This window comes from Camellia sinensis, chromosome 10, assembly GCF_055761805.1.
Source record: "Camellia sinensis isolate YWXY chromosome 10, ASM5576180v1, whole genome shotgun sequence".
Classification (NCBI taxonomy): Eukaryota; Viridiplantae; Streptophyta; class Magnoliopsida; order Ericales; family Theaceae; genus Camellia; species Camellia sinensis.
Genome location: NC_138970.1, coordinates 120,270,096 through 120,293,841, shown reverse-complemented (window position 1 = coordinate 120,293,841; position 23,746 = coordinate 120,270,096). Strand labels below are relative to the sequence as shown.

The following is a 23,746-nucleotide window of genomic DNA, read 5'->3' as shown; positions in this document are numbered from 1 at the left end:
GCGTTGAAAGGCGGAAATACGGTCTGCAGAAATGAGGTATTTAAATCGGAGTAGAAAACACGCTAACTAAAAAACGAAGAAAATTGGAGCTAGAAAGAAGAAAAAAAACAATGAGGAGAAGAACTTACAGTTTAGAGAGAGAACAATGGGAAACAGGCAGAAGTCGCAAAGGTCTTGAAGGAGTGATACTGTGAACGAACCAAAAAGCCTTGCACATTCAAAATATTCGAAAAGACAGTGCGGTTTTGTATTACATTAAATGAGTAATGTGTACGAAGGGGTGGGAAGTTATAATCATTTATAAAACCGTATTCACTCTAACGCTTCGGTATTGGAAAAAGTATGAGCGCTGTATTTTTGACTTTCTATACGCAAAACCAAACATGCCGGCTAATCGGTATTAGTCGGATGTTCAGGGGGCAATTGTGGAGGCCGAATAAAATCAGTTAGGAAAAGGCCAAGGAATTTGATCGACATCCGGCCAAAGTAATTCGACCCTGACCAAGGGCTGATAAAGCTGAATAAATGAATCGGTTGTATAAAGAGTCGAACAGAAGCTAACACTCAACAAGAAAGCCGACTAGGTAACTACGTATGAGATCAAGAGTGGGCCCGACCCTTAGGCCCAGAGGTAGTATAAAAAGGAAGGAATGTCAACTAAAGCAGGTATGTGAAGATAAAGGAGATAACTTGAAATATAAGTAAACTGTAGAGAATTCTAACTTGTCTGTCGGAGTGCTAATTCCGGCATCCCCGACCGGAGTGTTCACCCCTTTTTCAGGTAGCAATCAGAGGATCAAAGACGTCTTACTGGATTCTGGGATATTTCCAAACCATTTGTCCACAGGGTTGTCACATGTCAAGTCTTAAGATTAATTTCCATAAGAGTATGGTTTGTGGCATTGGTGTTGAAGAGGGGTTAACTAAGAAGTTTGCTAAAAAACTCAATTGCCTCAGTCAGAAATTACCTCTTACATATCTTGGTTTACCTTTAGGGGCAAATCCAAGGAGAAGCAGTATTTGGAAACCAGTGGTGGAAAAGTTTAGAAAGAAATTAGCATCTTGGAAAAGGAGATACTTGTCATTTGCAGGTAGATTGATCCTAATTAAATCTGTCTTGTTAAGTTTACCAGTGTATTTTCTATCCATCTTTAAAATGCCTGTTGGTGTTGCTAAAACAATTGATAGGATTCAATTTAACTTTTTGTGGGGAGGTTCTGAAATTAAAAGGAAAATTCATTTAGTTAAGTGGCAGGAGGTGTGTCAAAGTACAGCTCAAGGGGGATTGGGTGTGAGAAGGCTGAGTGATGTTAATGTGTGTTTAATGCTAAAATGGTGGTGGAGGTATGGTAGAGAGCATAAATCATTGTGGAAATAGGTGGTCTGTTGCAGATATGGTGGTTTTGGGGGTAGGTGGACTCCTCAACCAGTGGCTGATGGCATAGGTTCTAAGGAATGGAAGGATATTGTATCATTAGGTTCATCTCTTATTGTAGTGGATGAGTTTTTTGCACAAAATGTTAAGATTTTCATGGGAAATTGGGAAAGGATTCATTTTTGGTCGGATAGGTGGTTTAACAACACAAGTCTCAGGAATAAATTTCCTAGGTTATTTAGTTTATCAATTGAGAATGAAGGCTCCTTGTAGTTTTTTATCAACAAAAAGGGCATGACAGTGAGTGGACGTTAGCATTTGGAATACCACTTCTAGCTTAGGAGGAGGAGGAAGTTCAAAGGCTTAATGTATTTTTGTCAGAGGCACCAAATCTAAATCAGTTGACTGAGGATACATGCTTGTGGATGGCTAATACTTCAGGTGTTTTTTCTGTGGCTTCAGTTTGGAAAAAGATGCAGTCACTTGGTGGGCCCATGGTTAGCATTTCAAAGTTCCTGTGGAGAAATTCAACACCTCCAAAGGCTCATTTTCTTTAGTTGGTTAGCTTGGAAGGGAAGATTAAAGACTAAAGACTTCATGCATAGGATTGGAGTTCTGTCTGCCAATGACAGTTTTCTATGTGTGTTTTGCAAGACAGAGGTGGAAACAATTAATCATGTGATGCTGTTATGTTCATTTGTGTGGAGAATATGGTCTGACTTGGTAAATTGGTGGGAGGTAAAGTGGGCAACTCTAGGTTCTGTGAATGTTTTGCTGCAATGGTGGTCTGGTATGAAATTTAGAAAGAAGGAATTAGAAATTTGGAAGGTTGTCTCTTTGGCCATGTTCTGGTCTTTGTGGACACTAAGGAATGATTGTTTATTTAATAATGGCAAGGGTGATTTTGCAGAGATGGTGGAGCTTTTAAAAGTAAGAATTGCCTTATGAGTGAAGTCAAATGTTAAGGGTATCAATTACTCAGTGCATGCTATTGTGGCAAACTTGAAGCAGGTGAGAGGTTGTCTGGTATAGAAGGCATGCTGCTGTATGAAGTTGTATGTTACTGCTTTGAGGCCTGTTGTTGTATGTTGTTGAATGCTGTTGTGTGGTGCAGGGGAAGAGGTGTTAGAAGATTTGTTGGTGGTGCAGCTCATATAAGTGTAGGTCTAATGCTGTATGCTGCTAATGTATGATGCTATGTGGCCTTCTGTATGTTGCCTACTGATGTCGGCTACAGGTTGACTAGCAGGGGAGATGAAATGTTGATGCTGCTGGTCTGTTGCTCCGATGTTGTTGCATGTGCTGTTTTGTATTATGAACTGATGGGGTTGGACTATGATCTACCTGCTGCTGTGCTCTGTGATGGCTACAGCTACTATGGTTTGCTGGTGTTCTGTGTGGGCAGTGCTCATGCTGAGTTGGCTGCTGCTCCTTTTTCTGTTGCTATGGATTGTTGTTTGTTCTGTCTGGCCAATGATCATTCCAGTTGGCTGCTACAGCTGTTTTTCTTTATTGATTGTATTGTTTCCTTACTGTTTGCTAGTTTTGGGTTGCATTGTTTGGTTTAGCTTTGGTTAACTTATGCTTTGATAAGGTTGGCTTTGGTGTTTGTGGTTGGTTCCTCACCAACTCTTGATGGTGTGCTAGCATATGATTGGGCGATCTTATCAGTGCCAACCTAGTTGGGATTGATTTGGCTCGCTATGATGCTTTTTACACTCATCCTTCTCTTTTCTTTTGTTGATGTAATTGTCTTCTAATTCATCGATAAAGTTCCTTTTCCTTGCTGATCAAAAAAAAAAAAGAGTAGTGTAGAAGGTTTATTTGGGTTCATGTTAAAATTTCAATCACCAAACCTCTCCATTGAGGTGGTGATATTGCTTTGTGCGATGGTGAGAAGGTATGGGTTGAATGCAAATATGAAAGACTTCCTTATTTATATTTTTATTGTGGCTACCTTAGCTGTGATGAGAAAGGGTGCTCATTGCAGTTCAGGAGAAAAAATTGAAGAAATACCATAAGTATTAATTATGTCCCTTGGATGATTGCTTGAGGATGACAAGCAGTTAGGGGTAATCATCAGCGATTGAAATCATGTAGTTTTAAAGATTATACTTTGGAACTAATACTCTAGGGCCAACTTGATAGGGAGACAAGGAATATACTGGTTTCGGAGGATTGATCCCTTACTGGATGTGACCTAAACCATCACGTACGGGAGGAATAACATGAGTATGGGAAGGAGTAAGAATCAAGGTTGATTGAAATGAAATAAAATGTAGTGTATCTCTTAATAGATGTTAATTCAGGATGGGAGATTCACTTTCTAACCACGTAATGGAATCAAATTAGGAAAATAGGGCGAGAACTTCTTTTTAATAAGAGAATGATTTTGGCACTAACTTAGTGAATATTAAAATAGGAAACACAATCTCTTCAACATATGACTAAGCTCCCTAGTTCGAATGTTTGACAAGAGCTACTAAGGCATCAGTTGCTATATCTAGGGTTGGACGCTAGGGATCCATAATTAATGGAAATAAATAGTGCATTATTTCTTTCACTCAAGAAATCTCCTTCATAGTATTAACCACATTCATTCGGTTCTTATACGTAAAGTTTCGTGCCTCATGAATATGACTCAATTGCGTCTGACTACTTTGTGTAATACGACTTATAAAATCATCTTGAAAATTCTAACTAAACATTTGCAATGAATTTTACCTTATATTATGATTAGCAACCAGAGTGCCTTTCTATTAGGCTAGCTTATTATTGACAATATTGTGCTATCCCAGAAAGTAATTCATTATATGAAAAGTAAGAGATCTGGCCAGAATTTCTCTATGGCACTTAAGTTGGACATGGGTAATTAAAGCTTATAATAGGTGTTGTGGGGGACTTTTTGGAAGTGATAATGCATAAAATTGGCTTTGCAAAGGGTTGGATTCAGTGGGTGATGGAGTGCATTTCTTCAATGACATATTCGGTGTTGATCAATGGGCAAAAGCATGGATTTATAGTGCCTTCAAGGGGGTTGAGACAAGGGGACCCTTTATATCCATATCTTTTTCTTTTGTGTGTTGAGGGCTTATCTGTGAAGCTAAGGAGTTCAAAGGGAATGGTTACATTCATGGTGTTCGTATTAGCAAGGGAAGTTCTTCGGTTAGCCATCACTTGTTTGCTGATGATACTTGTAAGTCTAATGAGATGGAATGTAAAAAATAGAGATATGTTGTGTGCATAGGTGTGCTTTAAGCCAACTACTTAACTATAAAAAATTGGCCTTATTTTTTAGTAAGAACGCTAATATTTCTCTGCGGCATACAATTAGTGAGCTATAGGCTATTTCTATAAGAGAACTTCTCTTAGAAAATATCTTGTCCTTCCAATAGATGTAGAAGGTTTGCAGGTGGAATTGTTCTACTTTATCAAGGAAAAAGTGCAACAACAACTAGCAAGATAGAAGGAAAATTTCCTTTAAGGATTAAACATTGCCTTAATTGGTTCCCATTTAACATTAATGTTAAAAGTCCACTTTATTGAGACAAAAGAACCTTAAACACAATTGCCTAGTAACTATTTATCTTGAATTAAATTTGTAAGGATTACTCATTTGTTGTCAGCATACTTACAATTGTATTTGTGTCCCTTGAAGAAAGAAAAGCCAACAAATATTAATCTTGACGTGGTATACTAAACATTGCTTTCTATTATGAACTTTTGTTACCAAACATTTCATGAAATTGTTCCACGGGCTAAGAAGAAGAGTATTAAACAATTATCTGCAAAAATGTCAGACACTTAGAAACTGACATACACATTGTGTATCAAACTAGACACATGTAAGTTGGTTCTTGTGTCTAGTTCAAGACAAATAAGCACATTCCATAATTCTGAGTATCATTAAACTTATTCTGTTGACCGAAGTCACGTTTACATTGCTTACATGAGGCATAGGTTTCAGCGCAAGGTTGGTTCAATGTTGTGGATCCATCTGATCCCCATAATATAAAGATAAAAATTTCTATCATATGCTCTCTGTGTATATTTATTTCTACTGACAGTATTCAATGGTACATTCACTCTTACATACCTGTAGAGAATCAACAAGTCTCCCTTGAATTATCTTCAAACTACGTGTGATCAACGCAAAAGAAGGTCTTATATCAAGATCTTCATCCCATGAAAGTTGTATAAGGTCAATGAGATCTTTCAGCTGGTGATCATCACCCTTAGGAAGTGTAGGCCTTAGACTACCCTCTGCAACTTCCATGGCTATCTGTCCACAATAGACCAAAGATACAAACATTAATATTAAAAACATACTACTATACATACTAAACAAAATGACTTCATGATATGCACTACACTGCAAATATATCTCCATTCAAATTAATATTAGTTACTTAAATGACAATGAATTTCATCATGTTGTAAGAATTAATTTCTTGAAGCATTTATGGAGTGGTGGTTTTATACCTTGGAAGGTCCATAATCTGTCTCAATGAATGGGTGTTCACCAGTAATAAGTTCATTTAGTATGATGCCAAAGCTGTATACATCACATTTTTCATTATAAGGCTCACATCTTATCACCTCTGGGGCCATGTAAACATAAGTTCCTGGATAAATCAACAAAACAAAAATGATGTGTTAGCCATATATACCAAATTATGCAAGAAATTAAAAATTGAAATAACATGAGAAATATGGGGATCGAATATTGTATTTCTTAGTATTTTAGTGAAACCTGTTCATATAAGTACAATGGCATTGCTTTCATCGATCCATATTCTCCAACAAAAGAAATTAATTAATACATAAAGTATTTATTATCTTTTTTTTGGCTTTTGTTGCTTGCCTGTTTCACCAGTGAGTGCCTTTTCTTCATCAGTCAAGAGTCGAGCATGACCAAAATCTGCTACTCTTACATGCATTGTGTCATCAAGAAAAATGTTACTCGGCTTCAAATCGCGATGAATGACCTTTGGCTTGTGTTCATGAAGGTATTGCATCGCTTGAGCAATCTCTAGTGCCTTAGCCACCCTTTCTTCAAAAGATGGAAGGGGGACTACCCTTTCTTTCCGCCTAGTGTCTGGGCCATGCAGCCACTCCCTTAGTGTTGTGCTAAAGAATTCAGTCACAATCCAACTGTGGTTAGGGGGGTCGAGGCAGGCACCCATTAGCTGGAGTACAAAACAATGGCGTTGCCGTGACAACATTTCTACTTCCTGAGCAAAAAAACTAACTCCGTTCTCATTTGAATGGAAGAAATCAGGGTATATCCATTTCACCGCAACATCAAGTCCTCGCCATGTTGCTTTATATATCTCTGCAGTACTTCCTTGGGCCACTTTTCCATGAAGTTCAATCTGTTCCCAAGTCCAACAGGAACAGATGAAGATGATATATGGTAATGATACAAGCATGATAATGATATACATGCAGCATGATAATGGTATACGTGCAGCAGGTAAATGAGACTGACTCACCTCATGTTGCTCGACATACCATCCACTCGTCTTGGCTTGGTTAATGAGAGTGACCAAATCACCATGGTGGTGGTGGTTGTGGTGCACTAGAACTGGGGGTGGGGGTGGTGTTTGAAGACTTGCACTGCCTTTCATAATATTGAAGGAAATAAGGCATTTTTCTTGATAAATTATGTCTTTATTGTTGGTGATAGTGTCCAAGAATCCATTCTCTTGTGCCATCTGAAGACAATACCTTAGGTACTCTTGTGTTCTTTCCAACCTCCTCTGATAGATGGCCCTTAGTTCTTTCTGCTTTTGGACTTCCTTCTCTAGCTCTGCCACCTTTTGCAAGCCATTGGATTTGAGAGTTAACTTAGAAGGACACAACAATCAATTTGCAATAACAAATGGTTAAATTTCCATGGCATTCGACTATATGCATTGATGATTAATATGTTTTTAAGTACCCTTCAGACATACTTGGATCAAAGGGTACCTATTATTAGCATTACAAGGTCATTTATGTGTGTTGGTCTGGTTGCTGTTGTGTTAAGAGTCCATGTTGGATGCTTCAATGGGATGAAGGTCAATGTGTTAGGTGGTTATTTAGGCTGTATGTTGATCTGCAATGCTGCTCCAATTTGAAGTGATTTCTGATGTGTTGCTCCAATTTCTACTGCTGGTTTAGCCTGGTATACTCAGTTTTGGTGCTGAGGTATGGGGGTGAAATCTGATCTGATGGTGCTGGTGGCTTAGCTTCGTGTGCAAGGTGCAGGAAATGTGCTGCTGAGGGCAGATGTGTAGTCATTTGGATGCGGGGAAGCTGTGCCAAGTGCTGTGTAGTCTGGGGTCTTGGTGACTTCTTTCAGTGAGGACTGCTACTGGTTTTTTGGGTGGTTTGCTGCTAGGTAGCTCCTTTCTGGTCTATATCTGAGTTGGTCTGCTGCTAGTGGCTGCTCTTGCCTATCTGTCATTTAGGTGTTGCTTATGCTTTGTTTTGTGCTATTGGTTTCTCACCAACTTGGAGTTTAGAGCTTTTTCTAGCTCCAAGTTCTTCTTTATTGATGTTTTGCCTTTCATATGTAATTTATATGTGGTTTATCCATAAAGATTTCTTTTGCCGATAAAAAAAAAAAAAGAAAAAGAAAAAGGACATTTAGGATTGGGTTGCATGCCTGCCTTTTAATTACACTCACCACCCTTTTACAGTGAATTTTTTTTAATCGTTTTGTTTTCACATAGTATTAGTTTTGGTGCCTTTGGTCTTATTAAAAGGGAGGTTAGTTTAATTATACCAAATAAGGGGACTTACTATATTTTTTCTAAACCTTAGGAGAGGTCAGTGTATTATTATTATTATTATTATTTATTTTATTTTTTGTCAATCAGTATGTGAGTAATTACAAATATGAGAAGTACTACATCAAACTGACTACTAGTATAACAATAGCTAGAAAGGCAACACAATTACCAAGCTCAACAGCCACTATTAGCCTAAATTTGAGAAAATATATACTACAAATAACCCCTATAGGAGTTGAACTTATAACTGATACCACAAAATAATGTTGCACAACTATTAGATCAAATGTTCTAATTAGAGGTTACTATAATTTGCCCTAGAGCAATGTTGTTTAAGGGACGATGTATACAAAATAACCAACATATTTTCTAGATTGTAGAAATGTAGGATATTGATGATGTAGAAAATATGATAGGTCTAGATTTTTCTAGACAAACAAGCCGGTAAAAGAGCTCTATACATGAAAATTTATTAAATTGTCTCAAAATATTATATGGTGTTACTTTTTAATAAATAAGAAATTACAATTTACATTAACTGAATTATTTTTTTGTCTCCCAATTAGTAACAAAAGTCAGTTATTATATCCCACTTATAATATTTTCTATTACGTAATTGAATTAAATTATCACAAAAATAATGCTCCATGGTGCTCTGCAACAGCAACAGATAGATTGCAAGCACAAGGCATGCTATCATTAGCCTAATAAGAAGTTTCTCTTATTTGGAATATTTACCATGTTCCTTTCTTAATTCCTTCTAGCTTGCACAACCTTTTACCAAATTTATTTTGTAACCTACAGCATAAAGACCATCAATGGCCATATATATAGGGCAAACTATATCGATAGTCCCTGTAATTTGTCAGATATTTCATTTTAGTTCTCACAATTTTAATTAGTTCAATTTTGACAATTCATTTTAGATTTTATGTCAATTTGGTTTAATTGAGAACTTCGATTAGGGTTTTTAAAGAAAAATGATCAGTAAATTAGTTGAAATTAACTCATTGAATTGAACAAATTTATAAATTTGCCTATAAAAGCATAACTCGTGCCACTTATGTGCATATTTTCTATTAAAAAGTACTAATAATTGTAATCAATTAGATCAAATTGAAAAGAAAAAAATCATAAATTCAGATTTAAAATCGAGTCAATTGAAATTATAGAGATCAAAATAACACAAGGGCTAAAACATAAGGATTACCAGTGTAGCTGTGAGTTTTGGGAGTGTATCTTTGTTCTGTATTTTTTTTTTTTTTTTTTCTTGTTGCTCTGCTGGTTGGTGTCTCTCCAACTGTGAGTGGTGCACCCTCCATTTTCTGGAGGTAACTCTTGTAATTGTATTACCTGGTTATCTTCAATAAAATGTTCTTCGCTGTTTCAAAAAAAAAAAGGATTACCAGTGTCTTAAACCCGACTTGTTTACGTTAATTAGTACTCGTTACCGAATACTTGTATTGTTTGCGGACTCATGGTAATGATAGGTTTATATTTGACCTTCAATTATTATAATTGAGCCATTCTTCTAGACGTCTAGAAGTGATTGGTGTGTTGGTAAGATGGCTATGTAAAATTGGACAAAAAACTCCAAATTCAGATATTTATTTTTTAGTAGTCTTTACTATTTTTCCATTTTCTTTTTTCATAATTTGAATTTTAATGTGATGCTAAAACCATTAGAAATCTTACTTCTGATGCTTCAATTTAGACCCAAGAACAACCTAAAATGGAGTTCAGAGGGAGTTATGTTCGTTTGAAGTTTGGGCATCAAAGATGTCAGCATAGTTTGCTCGAGCACACTTTTCACTGCTTCAGTAGTCCGTAGACTTAGACAACTCTGATTTTCAAAAATAGAGATCATGCAAGCACCTAATCACTGGTCGAGTGCACATTAACCGCTTGAGCAGTTTGTTCAACTTTAGTGCATGAAAAATTGAGTTCTTGGTCATATTTGTGGGCCAAAGCTACTTTTATGGTTGTGCTCACTATAGGAAATTACAATTTTGCCAACCAAAATTTTAGTCGCAAAAAAGCTATTTTTAGTAGGCAAAAACATTTTGCGACAAAAAATTTTGGTCGCCACTTGTTTATGATAAATGGTTGCGAAAAGTAATCCGCGACTAAAAAAATTCATTACATAGCAAAAATAAGTATTTGATAACTAAATTTTTGGTAGTTGAAAACATTGTCGCCAAAAGTACTATTTTCCTGACCAACAATATAGTCACCAAAAGTATTGTTTTTACAATTAAAACTTTAGTCAGCAATTTTATGAATTCGCCAACCAATACTTTTAATCGCCAAAATTTAAATAATTCAAATTAATCGCAAAAAAACATGATTTGTGCAACTAAATCATGTTAGTTGTGGAAAATTCAAAATTTTGGCCACTAATTTTGTTTTTAGTCGAAAAATGTGATCTTTTCATGACAAAAAACTATTTAGTTAGCAAAAGTAGTTGGCATGCTCTAAATATTTTCATATCACTTTCTCTATTTCCTCTTTATCTCTCTCTTCCCTTTCTACATTCTCTCTCTACCATTAAACCACCATTATAGCTTGAATTTAACCACCTTAGAGTGAGAATCGATCTCCGACCCAAAGCATAACGTTGGCGACCTCGTCAATGGCAACATTTCCATCCAAACCAAAAAGTTCATCCGATCCCTTTTTGATTTTTGGATTTCTTCTCTTTTCTATTTAAGGATTGGTTCATTATGTGTTTATGGGTGTGTGTGTGGTATTTTAATAGAGAAATTTTGGATATTGATAGAGATTTTGGAAAGGCAAGTTAGGACTTACGAATTGGTTGAGTTTTTCTTTATATTTTTATTATCAAATCTGCTTTCATTGTATAAAATAGCATGAGAATGTTTTAATTTCAGAAAGCCCTAATTTTATCAAAACTGTAATTGTGAAATTGAATAATTTTGAGAAATTATGTTATTGTGTTGAAATTGGAAAAAATTGTTTCTGATTATTGAAATTTTGTCTTTTGTTAGAGATAATTGTAATGGCCATTGGTAGAAAATGGCATTATTGTAGATATTGATACAATAGGTTGAAAAAAAAATCATATTCATTATATTAGTGAATTGTTGAATTTATGAAATTGAAAACCCATTGTTGTACAGAGGTATACAAAGCACATTTGTATGATAATTAAATATTCGCATGTGTTGCATTGATTACATTAACATATTATGATTTTAATTGAATGAAGGTGGTGAATTCGGGTCATGTATAGATGAGGTTGGCGATAATTTGGCTCGATAATCGATGGTGAAAGATCAAAAATCCATGCAGTGTAGATACCAAGGTCCTTCAGATTAGAAACTGAAAAATTTGGTGGTAATTAGGTGACGCTTATCGATGGCCACTAGCAAAGTGTTGCTTTAGATAGCTCACTAGATTAGGTAGTGCTTTGCGAAGACCACTGGCAAATATATGTACTTAAGAGGATTCATCAATTAATAATAATGAAATTGAGAAACGTTAACTTAGTAAAAATGTATGGTTTTGATTATTGAGGTTTGATATAAAGCTTTTGTGAAATAAGAAACCATTTTGAGCATACCATACATACAAATATATATATATATATATATATGTATATTATGATCATATACATGTGTAGAGACATATTATCTTATGAATGATTACCCTACTGAACTATATGTTTACCCTACATGGATGAAATCTTTTTTAGGTGTTGATGGCAGGTCCCAACTTTGACGCGAGACATGATATGTGTATAGGCTATGGAGAGCTCTTTTGATTTATAGGCCTTGGGCCCCTTTTTGTGTAGGCCAAGTGCCGTATTTTGTAAGGATTATATTATTTTTCTTGTTGTCAGACTAAAGGAATTTCCAATACATTTGCTGTTATTATTTTTGAATTAACTGTATATTCACTCGACTTAAATATTGAATATAGGATGTATATAATTGAAGAATCTCATTTACTAAATGACATTGTTATATCCATATATATATATATATATATGAGAGAAGCCCTTCTATTATATTTAATATTATCTTTTCTTTATTATTTATATTCAATTGCCGTGAGTTGAATCTTAAAAATTCGGAGTGTGACAACTGTAAGTTCAAGGCCCATAAGTCTCGGCGAATTTAATAAATACAATAAATTCACCTCTCCGTTTTTTGCCCAATGAATCACTTACAGTAAAGCTAAAGGTAGCACATGCATGCAGGTGGATGAAGGAAGCTTCTGCACAACAAACAATGAATCTATAGGTCCCATGCCTTGTTAGACGACCTGTACTTCATCCAAATAGGTTCCAACAATCATAGGCAAAGGGGAGGGCGTCGGTCGCCTTTACTGAGAGAATGAGGATATGAGACAGAGTTGGCTCCTGTGGCCTCTCGACCAATGGCGACTCTAGAAATTTTTGTTAGTGGTGTCAATCAAAAACTTAAATACCATATATCTTACAAAAAATTCACATTAATCATTATATCACCTATGGAGAAAAAAATCAACAAATTAATTTAAATTCTAAAATTATAAACAAAAATATTTCAATATATTGATACTATTGTTTAAGCAAAAAGACATGCTAATATCTAATATGGGTTCAAAATTAGTGGGTTCAAAAGAGTAGGACTTAAAACTATGGGTTCAAAATTGTATTTTAGTGGGTTCAATTACTAATTTTTTTCTTAAAATCTAATATTTATATAATAAATAAATAAATAAATTCAGCTAGGGGGTCCGGATGACACCCCGGACCAAGCCTCGGAGCCGCCCCTACTCTCGACAAAAGAGGAAGGAATTAACCCAGTCCTTTTTCTCAATCCCAACAAAATGTAAGAGGAAGGTCCATTATCTTCTTTTGGGAAGGGCTTAAAAGTACCTTCATCAGTCCAAGTTTCAGACAACCAATTCACTCCGAGGGACTTCAGAAAAATATTTTCATTCATCATCAGTTGCTAAAAAAGAATAATTCTATAGACATGAATACTCTTATTAAAAATCTTACTAAAAATACAAAAGATTAAATATGATCAGTTAAAAAAAAAAAAAAAAACTATGATACTTGGACATTCATGATATTTGAACGAACATGTGCTTTGGTAAGATTTATAACAAGTATTTTAATGCGTGTAACATTGCTCACTAGAAAATGAATTCAAGCTTACCTGTTGCTCAAGCTTGGGACTGGTATGTTGATGGGGTTGCGGGACCGAGACCGTAGACCCCATAACTATGCAATCAATAAGGCCTCGACAACGTCCGATTCTAGCGGTGGAGGTAGTGGATTTCCCTTTCTTTGTCGTCGTTGTTGTTGTTGTTGTGATGACGGCCACTGGTGATTGTCGGGGACTAGATAGAGTGGTCTTATTCTCCTCGGATGCATTGTCGCCCAAACTCATCATGATTTATGCATGTGATATATGTATAAGGCATACATTATATCTATATCTAGTTGGTAAGAGAGCCTGCTCTTCTATTTACTAATCAGAGTTTGAATCTCCTAATATTTAAAGTCTGACGGTGTAGCTGGATCAGCTAGCTTCCTCTAATTTGACTTATAAGAATAAATTTTAAGAATCCTGTCTTGAAGGTGTTCTGGGCATCAAAAAATAAATAAATAAATAAATAATAATAATCTATATCTGTGTCGGTTGATCGTCACTCAAATCGGAAGAGTAGGCAAAGAGAGAGGGGAAGCATAAAGCCTAGTCCCATGCTGATTTTATAGATTAGTTTTTTTTTTTTTTTTTTTTTTTTTGTTGCATAGTGCTAATACATAAAAGGACATACATGGGCGGACCTTGGGAGGAACTACCACCTCACCTCTTACTTTTATTCAACTTCCAAACCCTATATACATACACACACGAAAGTACAAAGGACACCACCTTTTGTCTATGCAATATTGATTGGACAAGAATTCTGGTACAACTTTTCAGCCTAGATTAAGTAATTCGAAATAATATATATTTTCTTCGTTCATATCATTTATTTGATTAATAAATAGCGGAGAAATAAAATAAATGAAAAAAAACAAAGTGAAACATATTTCTCTTATAATTCATAATTTTTAGTAAATAGGGGAAACAAAAAACCAACAAATTATTTTTCTTTTTATAATATCAAACCTACGCTAAATAAAAGAAAAATAAATAAATAAATTGACACCTATAAAATGTTATTTTGCTAATATAACATGAAACAATTTCTTTTTCTTTTTTTCTTTTTTATTATTATATATAGTTTAGCCAAACATGATAGGAGAAAATGCATTATCTTTTTTCGTCATTTTTGTTCTTTATTTAGCTAAACAAGAGAAAGAGTTTTTAATTTCTAAATCTTCAAATTGATTGTTATTATTAGTCTTTTCATTATAAATGTAATTTTTTTATCGCTGTCAATTTCTTTTATCCTTATCTTATTTAAATTTAAAAATTAAAATATATTATTGTGTTTTATTAGCTCTCAAGATATTGTGATTTTATAAAATATTAATTTCTTTGCTGAGAATAAATAAATAAATATGAAGTGAACAATGAATTGTGAAAATATTAATGGGGGGAAGTATTTTTGACATATAATTAGTAAGCAAGTCTATCATAGGGCAAGCTCGTGATTCTTTTCTCCAACGTTTATTTTCATTATTCCACCAACTGAACCTTTATTTTGAATATGAAGTGAACTTTTATTTTCATTATATTTCAAGTATTTTTGACAAATAATTGAACTTTTATTTTATCAATTAATCCTTCATGTTGGTCCGATGTGATGTATTTAGTTCTAAAATGACTAAATTGAACCAATTCAGAAGTGAGGCTTTTTTTTTTTTTTTTTTTAAAAAAAAAAATTGTAGGCTTAATAAAAATAAAAATAAAAAAGGTGTGTCAAAGATATTATTTACAGAATTTATAATGAATTGTTAGTTATAAGCTATTGTTATGTGGATGATGCTTATAGTACACACCCTCAAGTATGTAAAGTTGTGACATTTGGAAGTTATTTATCATAACATGTCATAACTAAATATTCTTCAACCGTAAATAAAAAATAAAATGAGTTATAATCAAACACCATGAGGTATAACTAAATATGTATAACTAAAAAAACTGAATCAAAATCAATATTGAGTTATAATCAAGTCATAACTAATACCACAATAGATCATACCCAAACATCACATGTCATAACTGGAACATATGTGCCGATCAAAAAAATATAACTAGAACATATGTTACACACCTTTTTAGAGGCATACCATAAAATCTCCTTGTTATGTGTTGCATTCTTATAAAATGAATTGAAAATTTTCATTTCATTTATGAAATTGAGAAAAAAAAAATGTTGCAAACCTAATAGTAACCTTGTGACTAATATAAAACGTCAACTCCTAAATCCGTCAAAATCTAAACTTGTTACATTTATATTCTTAAGTTATACATGTTTAAAAAAAACATTAAAAAAAAACAAAAAAAAAAAAAATTCTTGTTTGGCGAGTGTGAAAGTTGAAATAATAAAATTCAAATGTAGGTGGTTCAACAAATGTTTAAATTGACACAAAAATTGAGAGATACATAATTTGATGATATGCTAATGTGTCTGTAATTTTCTTTACAAGTACTAAGGAGTCTTTGCATATATATATATATATATATATCCAAATAATTAACTGGCGATGCTGTCGATGATCATTCAAACATTTGCACATGAGAGAGACAGATGAAGACAACAATGGACGGAATTTTTTAGGAAGGGAAAATATACCAAATTAGGACCCACTGTAAAACCTATCCAACACATTGTTTGTTTGAAGATGTTTGGTTTTTTATTTTTCATTTTTTCCATCGCATTCTCCTTGCACACTTGCAAAATAATTTGAATAAATTACAATGGGTCAATCGGGAACAGATTTTTTAGTAATTTTTTAATTAAAATATAAGATAAAAAAAAAAAAACTAAGGTAGTGTTTGGTTTAATTTTTAAATTAACATTTGGATCAAAAAAACATGCACTACAAAAAATTAAGGTTTTAAAGACCAAAATTTAAGAACAAAATTATTTTTTAGGAATCAAATAATTTTATGGCGAAAAGTGTCGTCATTATATTTTTAGCAAGGAAAATTAGACACTAGTGATGAATTATTATCTTTTTGATATCAAATTTTTTGTCTTAAAAAATAAACCATTTTGAGACCAAATTATTTTGTCCCTAAAAGTCAATTTATTAGTCATATTTTCAAAATTTTGTCGCTAATAGCCTTGTTTTTGACTTTTCAATACAACATTTTCGTAACTATTCTCATGGCGATTGAAATTGGTCCCTAAATATATTTTGCAACAAAATTTTTACTTTTAGAAACCAAAACATTTAGTTTTTAAGACTCTTATATGTTGAAGTAATGTTTGGTTAACAAATTTTCAAAACTCTTTTTAAAATTGTTTTTTCTCTCTCCTCTCTCTTTTTTTTATTATTAATAAATCAATTAATCTTTTTCTTTCTCTCCTCTCTTCTCTCTCGTTCTCTTACATTCTACAAGTCAATCAATCAAATTTTCTCTCATATCCATCTATTTAACTACAAAAAAAAAAAAAAAATTACAAATCATTCCAAAATTATTTTCAAAACTCATAATCAAACAAATTTTCAATTTTTAAAACTCTTTTCAACAACTTATCTTTTAAATACAACTCACAACTCAAAAAGCAAAACTCTTTTAAAAAACTAAACCAAACGAAGTCTAAATACAATGTTTTATATATAGTGAAGGACGAGGCTAAGGAAGAAAACTACAGTCGTGGTAATACAATCATATATATAAGAAATGAGAATATATACAGGATATATATAATATATTCTAACGCCCCTCAAGCTTAAGGTGGTGACACAGAGATCAACTTGAGCTTGGAAAGTAAGTTAGAAAAGTGTCTTGAAGGATGAGCCTTAGTGAAGATGTCAGTTGTCTGATCGGCAGAGGTAACAAAGAGAAGATGAACAGTGCCTCTATTAATATGTTGTCGTATGAAGTGACAATCAATCTCAATATGTTTTGTGCGATCATGGAAGATATCATTATGTGAAATCTTAATAGCACTCTGATTGTCACAATAGAAATTAGTGGTAGCAGGATGAGAAACCCCCATATTAGAAAGAAGCCAATGAAGCCACACAAGCTCCTAAGTAGTGTCAGCAAGAGCATGATACTCAGCCTCAATACTAGAACGAGCAATAGGAGTTTGTTTCTTGCTACGCCAGGCAATGAGAGAGTCACCCAAGAAGACGCAGAACCTTATAGTAAAACGGTAGTCGGTAGGATCCCCTGCCCAATCTGCATCAGAAAATGCATGTAACTATAGAGAAAAGTAAGCAGAGCAGTGAAGACCATGAAACATAGTGCCTTTAAAATAGTGCAAAATGAGAACCAAAGCATCATAGTGTGGTGAACGAGGAACAACCATGAACTGACTGACAATGTGAACAGCATAAGCAATATCTAGACGAGTAAGTGTAAGATAAACAAGACTACCAACGAGCTGACAATATAAAGTAGCATCAAATAACATGTGTCCATCAAAAGGTGTGAGACAAGTCTGAAGATCAACTGGAGTAAAGGCAATCAATCTTGCAATTGGTGAGACCAGTACAAGCCAAGAGATTAGAGGTATTCTTGGCATAGGAGAGAAAATAACCAAAGGAATCATGAGAGATTTCCAAGCTGAGGATGTAGCTAAACAAACCCAAATCCTTCATCTCAAACTGGCGACTAAGAAATAATTTGTGGCTAGAGATACCCACTGCATCATCCACATAGAGAAGAAGAAGAATAGTACCATGTTCCATCTTACGAATAAATATGGCAGAATCATAAGCACTGGAGGAAAACCCAAAGCCATGATGGTATAACTGAACTTGGCAAATTAGACACAAGGAGATTGTTTCAAATTATACAAAGTACGGTAAAGTACGGTGGAATTTGCAGACTTTAGGTAACGAAGTAGAGGAACTAAGAGGAGGTTGCATGCAAACTTCCTCAGTGAGATCACCATTGAGAAATGCATTCTTAACATCCATTTGACAAAGACTCAAGTGGCGAGCAGCAGCAACTACAAGTAAGCTGCAAACTAAAGTAAGATGATAAATATGAGCAAAAGTCTCCTCATAGTGAATGCCATATTCTTAAGTGAATCCCCGGCAACAAGATGAGCTTTGTAACGCTTAACAGAACCATCAGAGTGGGTCTTGATATTGTAAACCCATTTACGACTAACAACACTATTTTTAGGAGGAAGATCAGCTATATCTCAGGTATGAGTTTTCTCAAAAGCTTGTAGTTCATTAGTCATAGCTTGTTGTCGTAGAACTATGATGAAATCATGAAGAAGGACAGAAGCTTGTTTTACCCGAGTAGAATGACAAAAAGGTACCTCAGGTGTAGAAGACGATGTAGTGGAATCAAGGGATACATGAGGTTCACTGTGAGAGTGAATGAATACAAGACTAGGAAGTGAAATAGGAGTAGGAGCAGGAACAGGAGCAGGAAGTCGAGCAGCAGCAGGACCAAGAGGCGGAGTAGAATCCTCAAGATGGGCCGAAGTCAACATGTCAGAAGTACTGTTTGTATCAAGCTCATCAAATGAAATAGATAGATCTGTAAAGAATGATATAGTTGGAGGAGTGAAGAAACGGAATTAAGATATAGAGGAGAACATCATGTGTTCCCAAAATATCACATGACAAGAGGCACGAAGACGACAAGAAAGATGATCCTAACAACGATAGCCTTTATGTTTAATCTCATACCCCAAGACGCAACACAGACGGACACGAGGTTCTAACTTGGAACGCTCATGTGGTTGAAGAATGACAAAACAAGCACATCCAAACACACGAAGACCAGTATAGACAGAAGGTGTGCCATACAAACGCTTTTATGGGGTTTGATTGTTGATGATAAGGAAAGGGACACGGTTGATTATATAGACGGTTGTGAAAGCAGTTTCCTCTAAAAAACACTTAAGACAAGAATAAAAGATTAAGAGAGCACGGACAATGTGTAAGATATGGTGATATTTGCACTTAGCACGACTATTTTGTTGCGAGATACCAGGACAAGAATAGTAAGGTGTGTTATTTTGACGAAGGAATCTCAAAAAATGAGTTTCTTTGTAATCCAAGGCATTATCAGCACGAAAAATTTTAATGATGGAAAAAAACTAAGTCTTGACAGTTTGTGAAAAATCATGGTATATTTGTTGTATCTTAGAGTGAGATTTCATAAGAAATAACTAGGTAAAACGAGTGAAATTATCAAAAAAAAATAACAAAGTATTTAGATCCCCTATAGTGGCATTAGGTAAAGGCCCTCAAACATCGAAATATATGAAATCAAAAGGTGCATGAGACATAGAGGTACAAGTATTAAATGGTAAAGCAGGTTGTTTTGCAAGTTGACAAGATAGACAATCTGCTTTATCATTTGGAACAAGACCTAACTAACCACTGGAAATTAGAGATCGTAAACAAACAAAAGATACATGACCTAATCGAGAATGCCATAAAACAAGAGGAGAACTAGCAGTAGCAGGAGCAGCAGTCTGGACAGAGGAAGGACTAGATGAGAGAATGTGAAGATAGATAAGCTCGTACAAACATCCATGTCTACGACCTATCACAAGAGTTTTTTCCATCTTCGGATCTTGCACAACACAACCAGTTGGAGAAAATAAAACAGTGAGGCCAAGATCACAAAGTTGAACAATTGAAATAAGATTAAGCGTAAGGTTGGGGATCAGATAAGTGTGAAGAAGATAGACATTAGAAGTAGAAATATGACCTATATGACAAACATGCATTTGAGAGCCATCAGCAGTGTGAGTGACAGGTAAATTAGAAGAAGATGTAGTAGAAGAGAAAATTGTAGGGTCAGAAGTCATAAGGTTGCAACAAGCTTAATCAAAATACCAAGCAGAGGTACTTGGAGTGACTGAGAGAGTAATAGAGGGTGTACCAAAGATAGAAATAACCTTTTTTACAGTAGCTTCAATGCCTTGAAGAGTGTAACCTAGTGAAGGTCTATGAGTGAAAGAGAAGCCAGGGAAAACTGCAATAGATGCAAAATTATTCGAAGAGTGATATCACCTAGGTGTTATAAATGATCCAAAATAGCCATGGTACTGAGGAGAACTGTCTGATCAAGCCATGATAAAGCACCAGGGAAGCAAACCCAAATAGAAACAGTGTTATAGGAACAAAACCACAAAAAATGGAGTGTTCCAATGAAATCAGAACGTTGAAAATATGTGAGAACTAGGCTGAATCGGCCAAAAAATCACTATTAGACCAATCTGAGAGTGAACTGGCCTGAGAGAGCTAGGGATGATATCACGCGACTGCTATGAAGTGTGCATGCTGACATCAACAAAAGAGATAGAAGAATGAGGCACTGGTGTCTATAAGGCTGATGTTAGGTGAGGTCAACAACATAGGTGGCGTCAACTAGGATGAAGAAGCGCAAATTATTAGAGCAGCTAATCCGACGTAGTGGCTTACGTCAGAAAACACGTAAGTTACAATAGTGTGTATGAGTATGATGTCAGAAAGCATGGCATGCTTTTGTTAGCGTGTATAATTAGTAGAAAGCGGAAGCGGTTGACACGCTGATGCTTTCGTTGGCGTGTGAGAGCGCGTGGATGAGTTTTGGTGACAAAATTGGTGGCATTGGAATCGTGAGGAGATTCTGAGCAAGATGGTGTGGTTTTCTGAAAAGAATGATGGGTACGAGTCATGAACGGTGGCTGCACAGTAGCAGAAAAACAATGGTGCTTTTCAATGATGTTTGCTGGAAATGATAGAACCTTATAGCTCTGATACCATATTAGAGAAGTTAGGAGGGGGAAAGGAGAGAGAGAGATTTGTATATTGAATTAAACAATAAATACAATGTCCTATATCGTGAAAGATGAGGCTAAGTAAGGAAACTATGGCTACGATAATACAATCATAAATATGAAGAATGAGAATATATACAGATCTCTATCTCTCTCTTAGTGATGATTTTTTTTTTTTTACAAAAAGATGTGCAAAATGTAGAGTGAATGGAAAAAAATCTTTTGACCTTTTAGTATTTATTGACTTTTTGACTATTTTAGTAATTAATCGATTTTTAAATTATTTTGTAGAATTGCCAAACGTGGTCTGCTCAACTATGACGTGTTTTCGAATTGTCCTCCAATTTTTAAAAACTTAACACTCAACCCCATTCAAATATATAAATTATAAATGGCATAAACACTATTAATAAAAAATATTAATTTATAAGGTTTTCATTATCTTCCTTAACTAATATTTAAGACCCAACCACCTATTTCTTTTCTCTATTTCCCTTTCCCTCAACACCTACCATCTCAACCTCCCCTTTCCTCTTTCCCCTTTCCCCTTCTCGTTCTACTTACGGCCTCTCATCCTCCGTAACCTACTCTATGAGCATTGATTCCAAGATAGATCAAATGCAAAATTGTTTACAAGACAAATCAAAAATCAAAAGAAAATAAAGGCAATAGATGAAATATTTGTTGGAATAATCTTCTGTGTAAAATTAATAAATTGAAACAAATCAAACAAATAAAATAAATTACGTACCAAATTTATTTTACCAAACAAAATAAATAATTAAAAGATCAAGTCGAGTGTGTGACACTATGTCCTTAAGACAGATTTGCCCCGCTATGGTGCTTACGGTTAAGTGGCGTTTATCTCCCAAGATACAATGATTTTTACAAATTGTAGCAGCACTCCAAATAATTTTTTCAGAGAATAAAAAACTTGTGTTCTTACTTTCTGAATTTTTTCTAAAAATTATATGAAGATTATATCATGCAAGAAAGCAAAACGAGAAGGAAAATGAAGAATTTCGGATTGAATGACTACTGGAAAATGAAGTGCTATATATAGACCCGAACAGGTTTGAAAACCAAACTAAACTGGTGGATTTTTTGAATGAACAGGTGCAACAGATAACTGCTGGGCAGTTTCTATCTGTTGGAAAACTGCTGGCAGATTTGAATCTGTCTGGCAATTTTAAATCTATCCGGGTGAAAACTGTTTGGATTGATTGAACTGTTGTGGAATTTGGATCTGAAAAGAGGCACACATTATGGACAAAAACCTTTGAATTTCAATTTCAAATTCAAATTACATTGGCACAAAATTTAAATTAATTTTTCCGTAAGAAATTTGGAAAAAAATTCAAATAAATTTTGTCTAAAAAATTAATACTAGAACCGACCCGACCCACAACCCACACCCGCGCCTAGCTCGGCTCAGCCGGCTGGACGACAACGGCGGCGCGCGTGTGTGGTGGTTTAGGCTTAGGTTCACTTTGTCCATAACTCCTCCCTTCTACAAACTTGGGGTGCCCCTTGGGGCTCAACCCAAATGTTGCTACCTAGAACTTATATACTCACATAAGTTCTCTTAAGTTTTCAATGTGGGATAACCATTTCAAGGAAACCCACATTTTATTTCTTTAAATACGAACCTGAAAATGACGTCAAGTTCTCATTCACTCATAAATGGCTTTGACGAATCGCCTTCACCGTGTGACTTGTCACGCGGCAAGGAACACGTCACCTGTTCAGACCTACCCCAAAAGATGTGTGGACCCCACTCAATTTTAGGCTCAAAGATGACCCAAATTAAGCCTATATAAAACCAATTTTCCAACAATCCCCCACACGAATGGAATTTGACGGAGAGAAAATGCAACAACATGATCTAATTACAGAGAGTACATAAATTGGAAATATTCTACAAATGATAGGTAACTTTTGGCTTTAAACATTCCTTTGTGAGACATTACTGGATTTACTAGCTAATTAGTGAACATGATGTCTTGAACTATTTAGCCATTTGTGTAAACCAAAACAATAGAATTCACACAGTATATTACCAGACACAGTTTAGTTCTCACTATTGTGTTCATTTTGGCCCTGAACAACCTGGTTTTTCATGAGTGCTCTAGAGAATTGTAACCCTTTACATATCTCATAGAACCGGCCCAGTTCACACTCACATAGGTGATTCTTATGAAGAGTATCCTACCATACTCCACTAGGTTTACCTAGATATAAGAATCATTAAAAGTATTACTTAACCTAAACGCTACAGACATCACTATTTCATCATAGAAATTGGTAGGAGTTTGACTCCTCAGTGATCCTTCTGAGTCATACACAACTCGGTTGTCTCTTTGAATCTAGATCTTGGGATCTCCAGTCAATTAGGTTGGGTTGCTGTTGTGGTAACTCTTATTTAATAGGCTTAAGTCCCATTCCTTTCAATGAATTGTCAACTAACTCTCTTGCTAACCTTTTGGTTAATGGATCTGCTATGTTGTCTTTAGACTTCACATATTCAATGGAAATAATTCCATTAGAGAGTAGTTGTCTCACGGTGTTATGTCGACGACGAATGTGTCATGACTTACCGTTATACATATGACTCTGTGCTCTACCTATTGCTGATTGACTATCTCAATGTATGTATATAGTAGGCGCCGATTTTGGCCACATTGGAATATCTTCAAGGAAGTGG

General features: G+C 34.8%; 1 protein-coding gene across 1 annotated transcript; it reads right to left on the bottom strand.

Moving 5' to 3' along the window:
* Nucleotides 1-5,225: 5,225 nt before the first annotated feature.
* LOC114314014 (serine/threonine-protein kinase STY13) lies at nucleotides 5,226-13,562 on the bottom strand. Its single transcript, XM_082890377.1, has 5 exons — nucleotides 13,326-13,562; nucleotides 6,871-7,194; nucleotides 6,228-6,750; nucleotides 5,858-6,000; nucleotides 5,226-5,657 (listed from the first exon to the last, which is right to left on the bottom strand). Exons 1-5 carry the CDS (start codon nucleotides 13,560-13,562, stop codon nucleotides 5,433-5,435), a joined length of 1,452 nt encoding a protein of 483 aa, XP_082746503.1. The 3' UTR covers nucleotides 5,226-5,432.
* Between the last annotated feature and the right edge of the window lie 10,184 nt (nucleotides 13,563-23,746).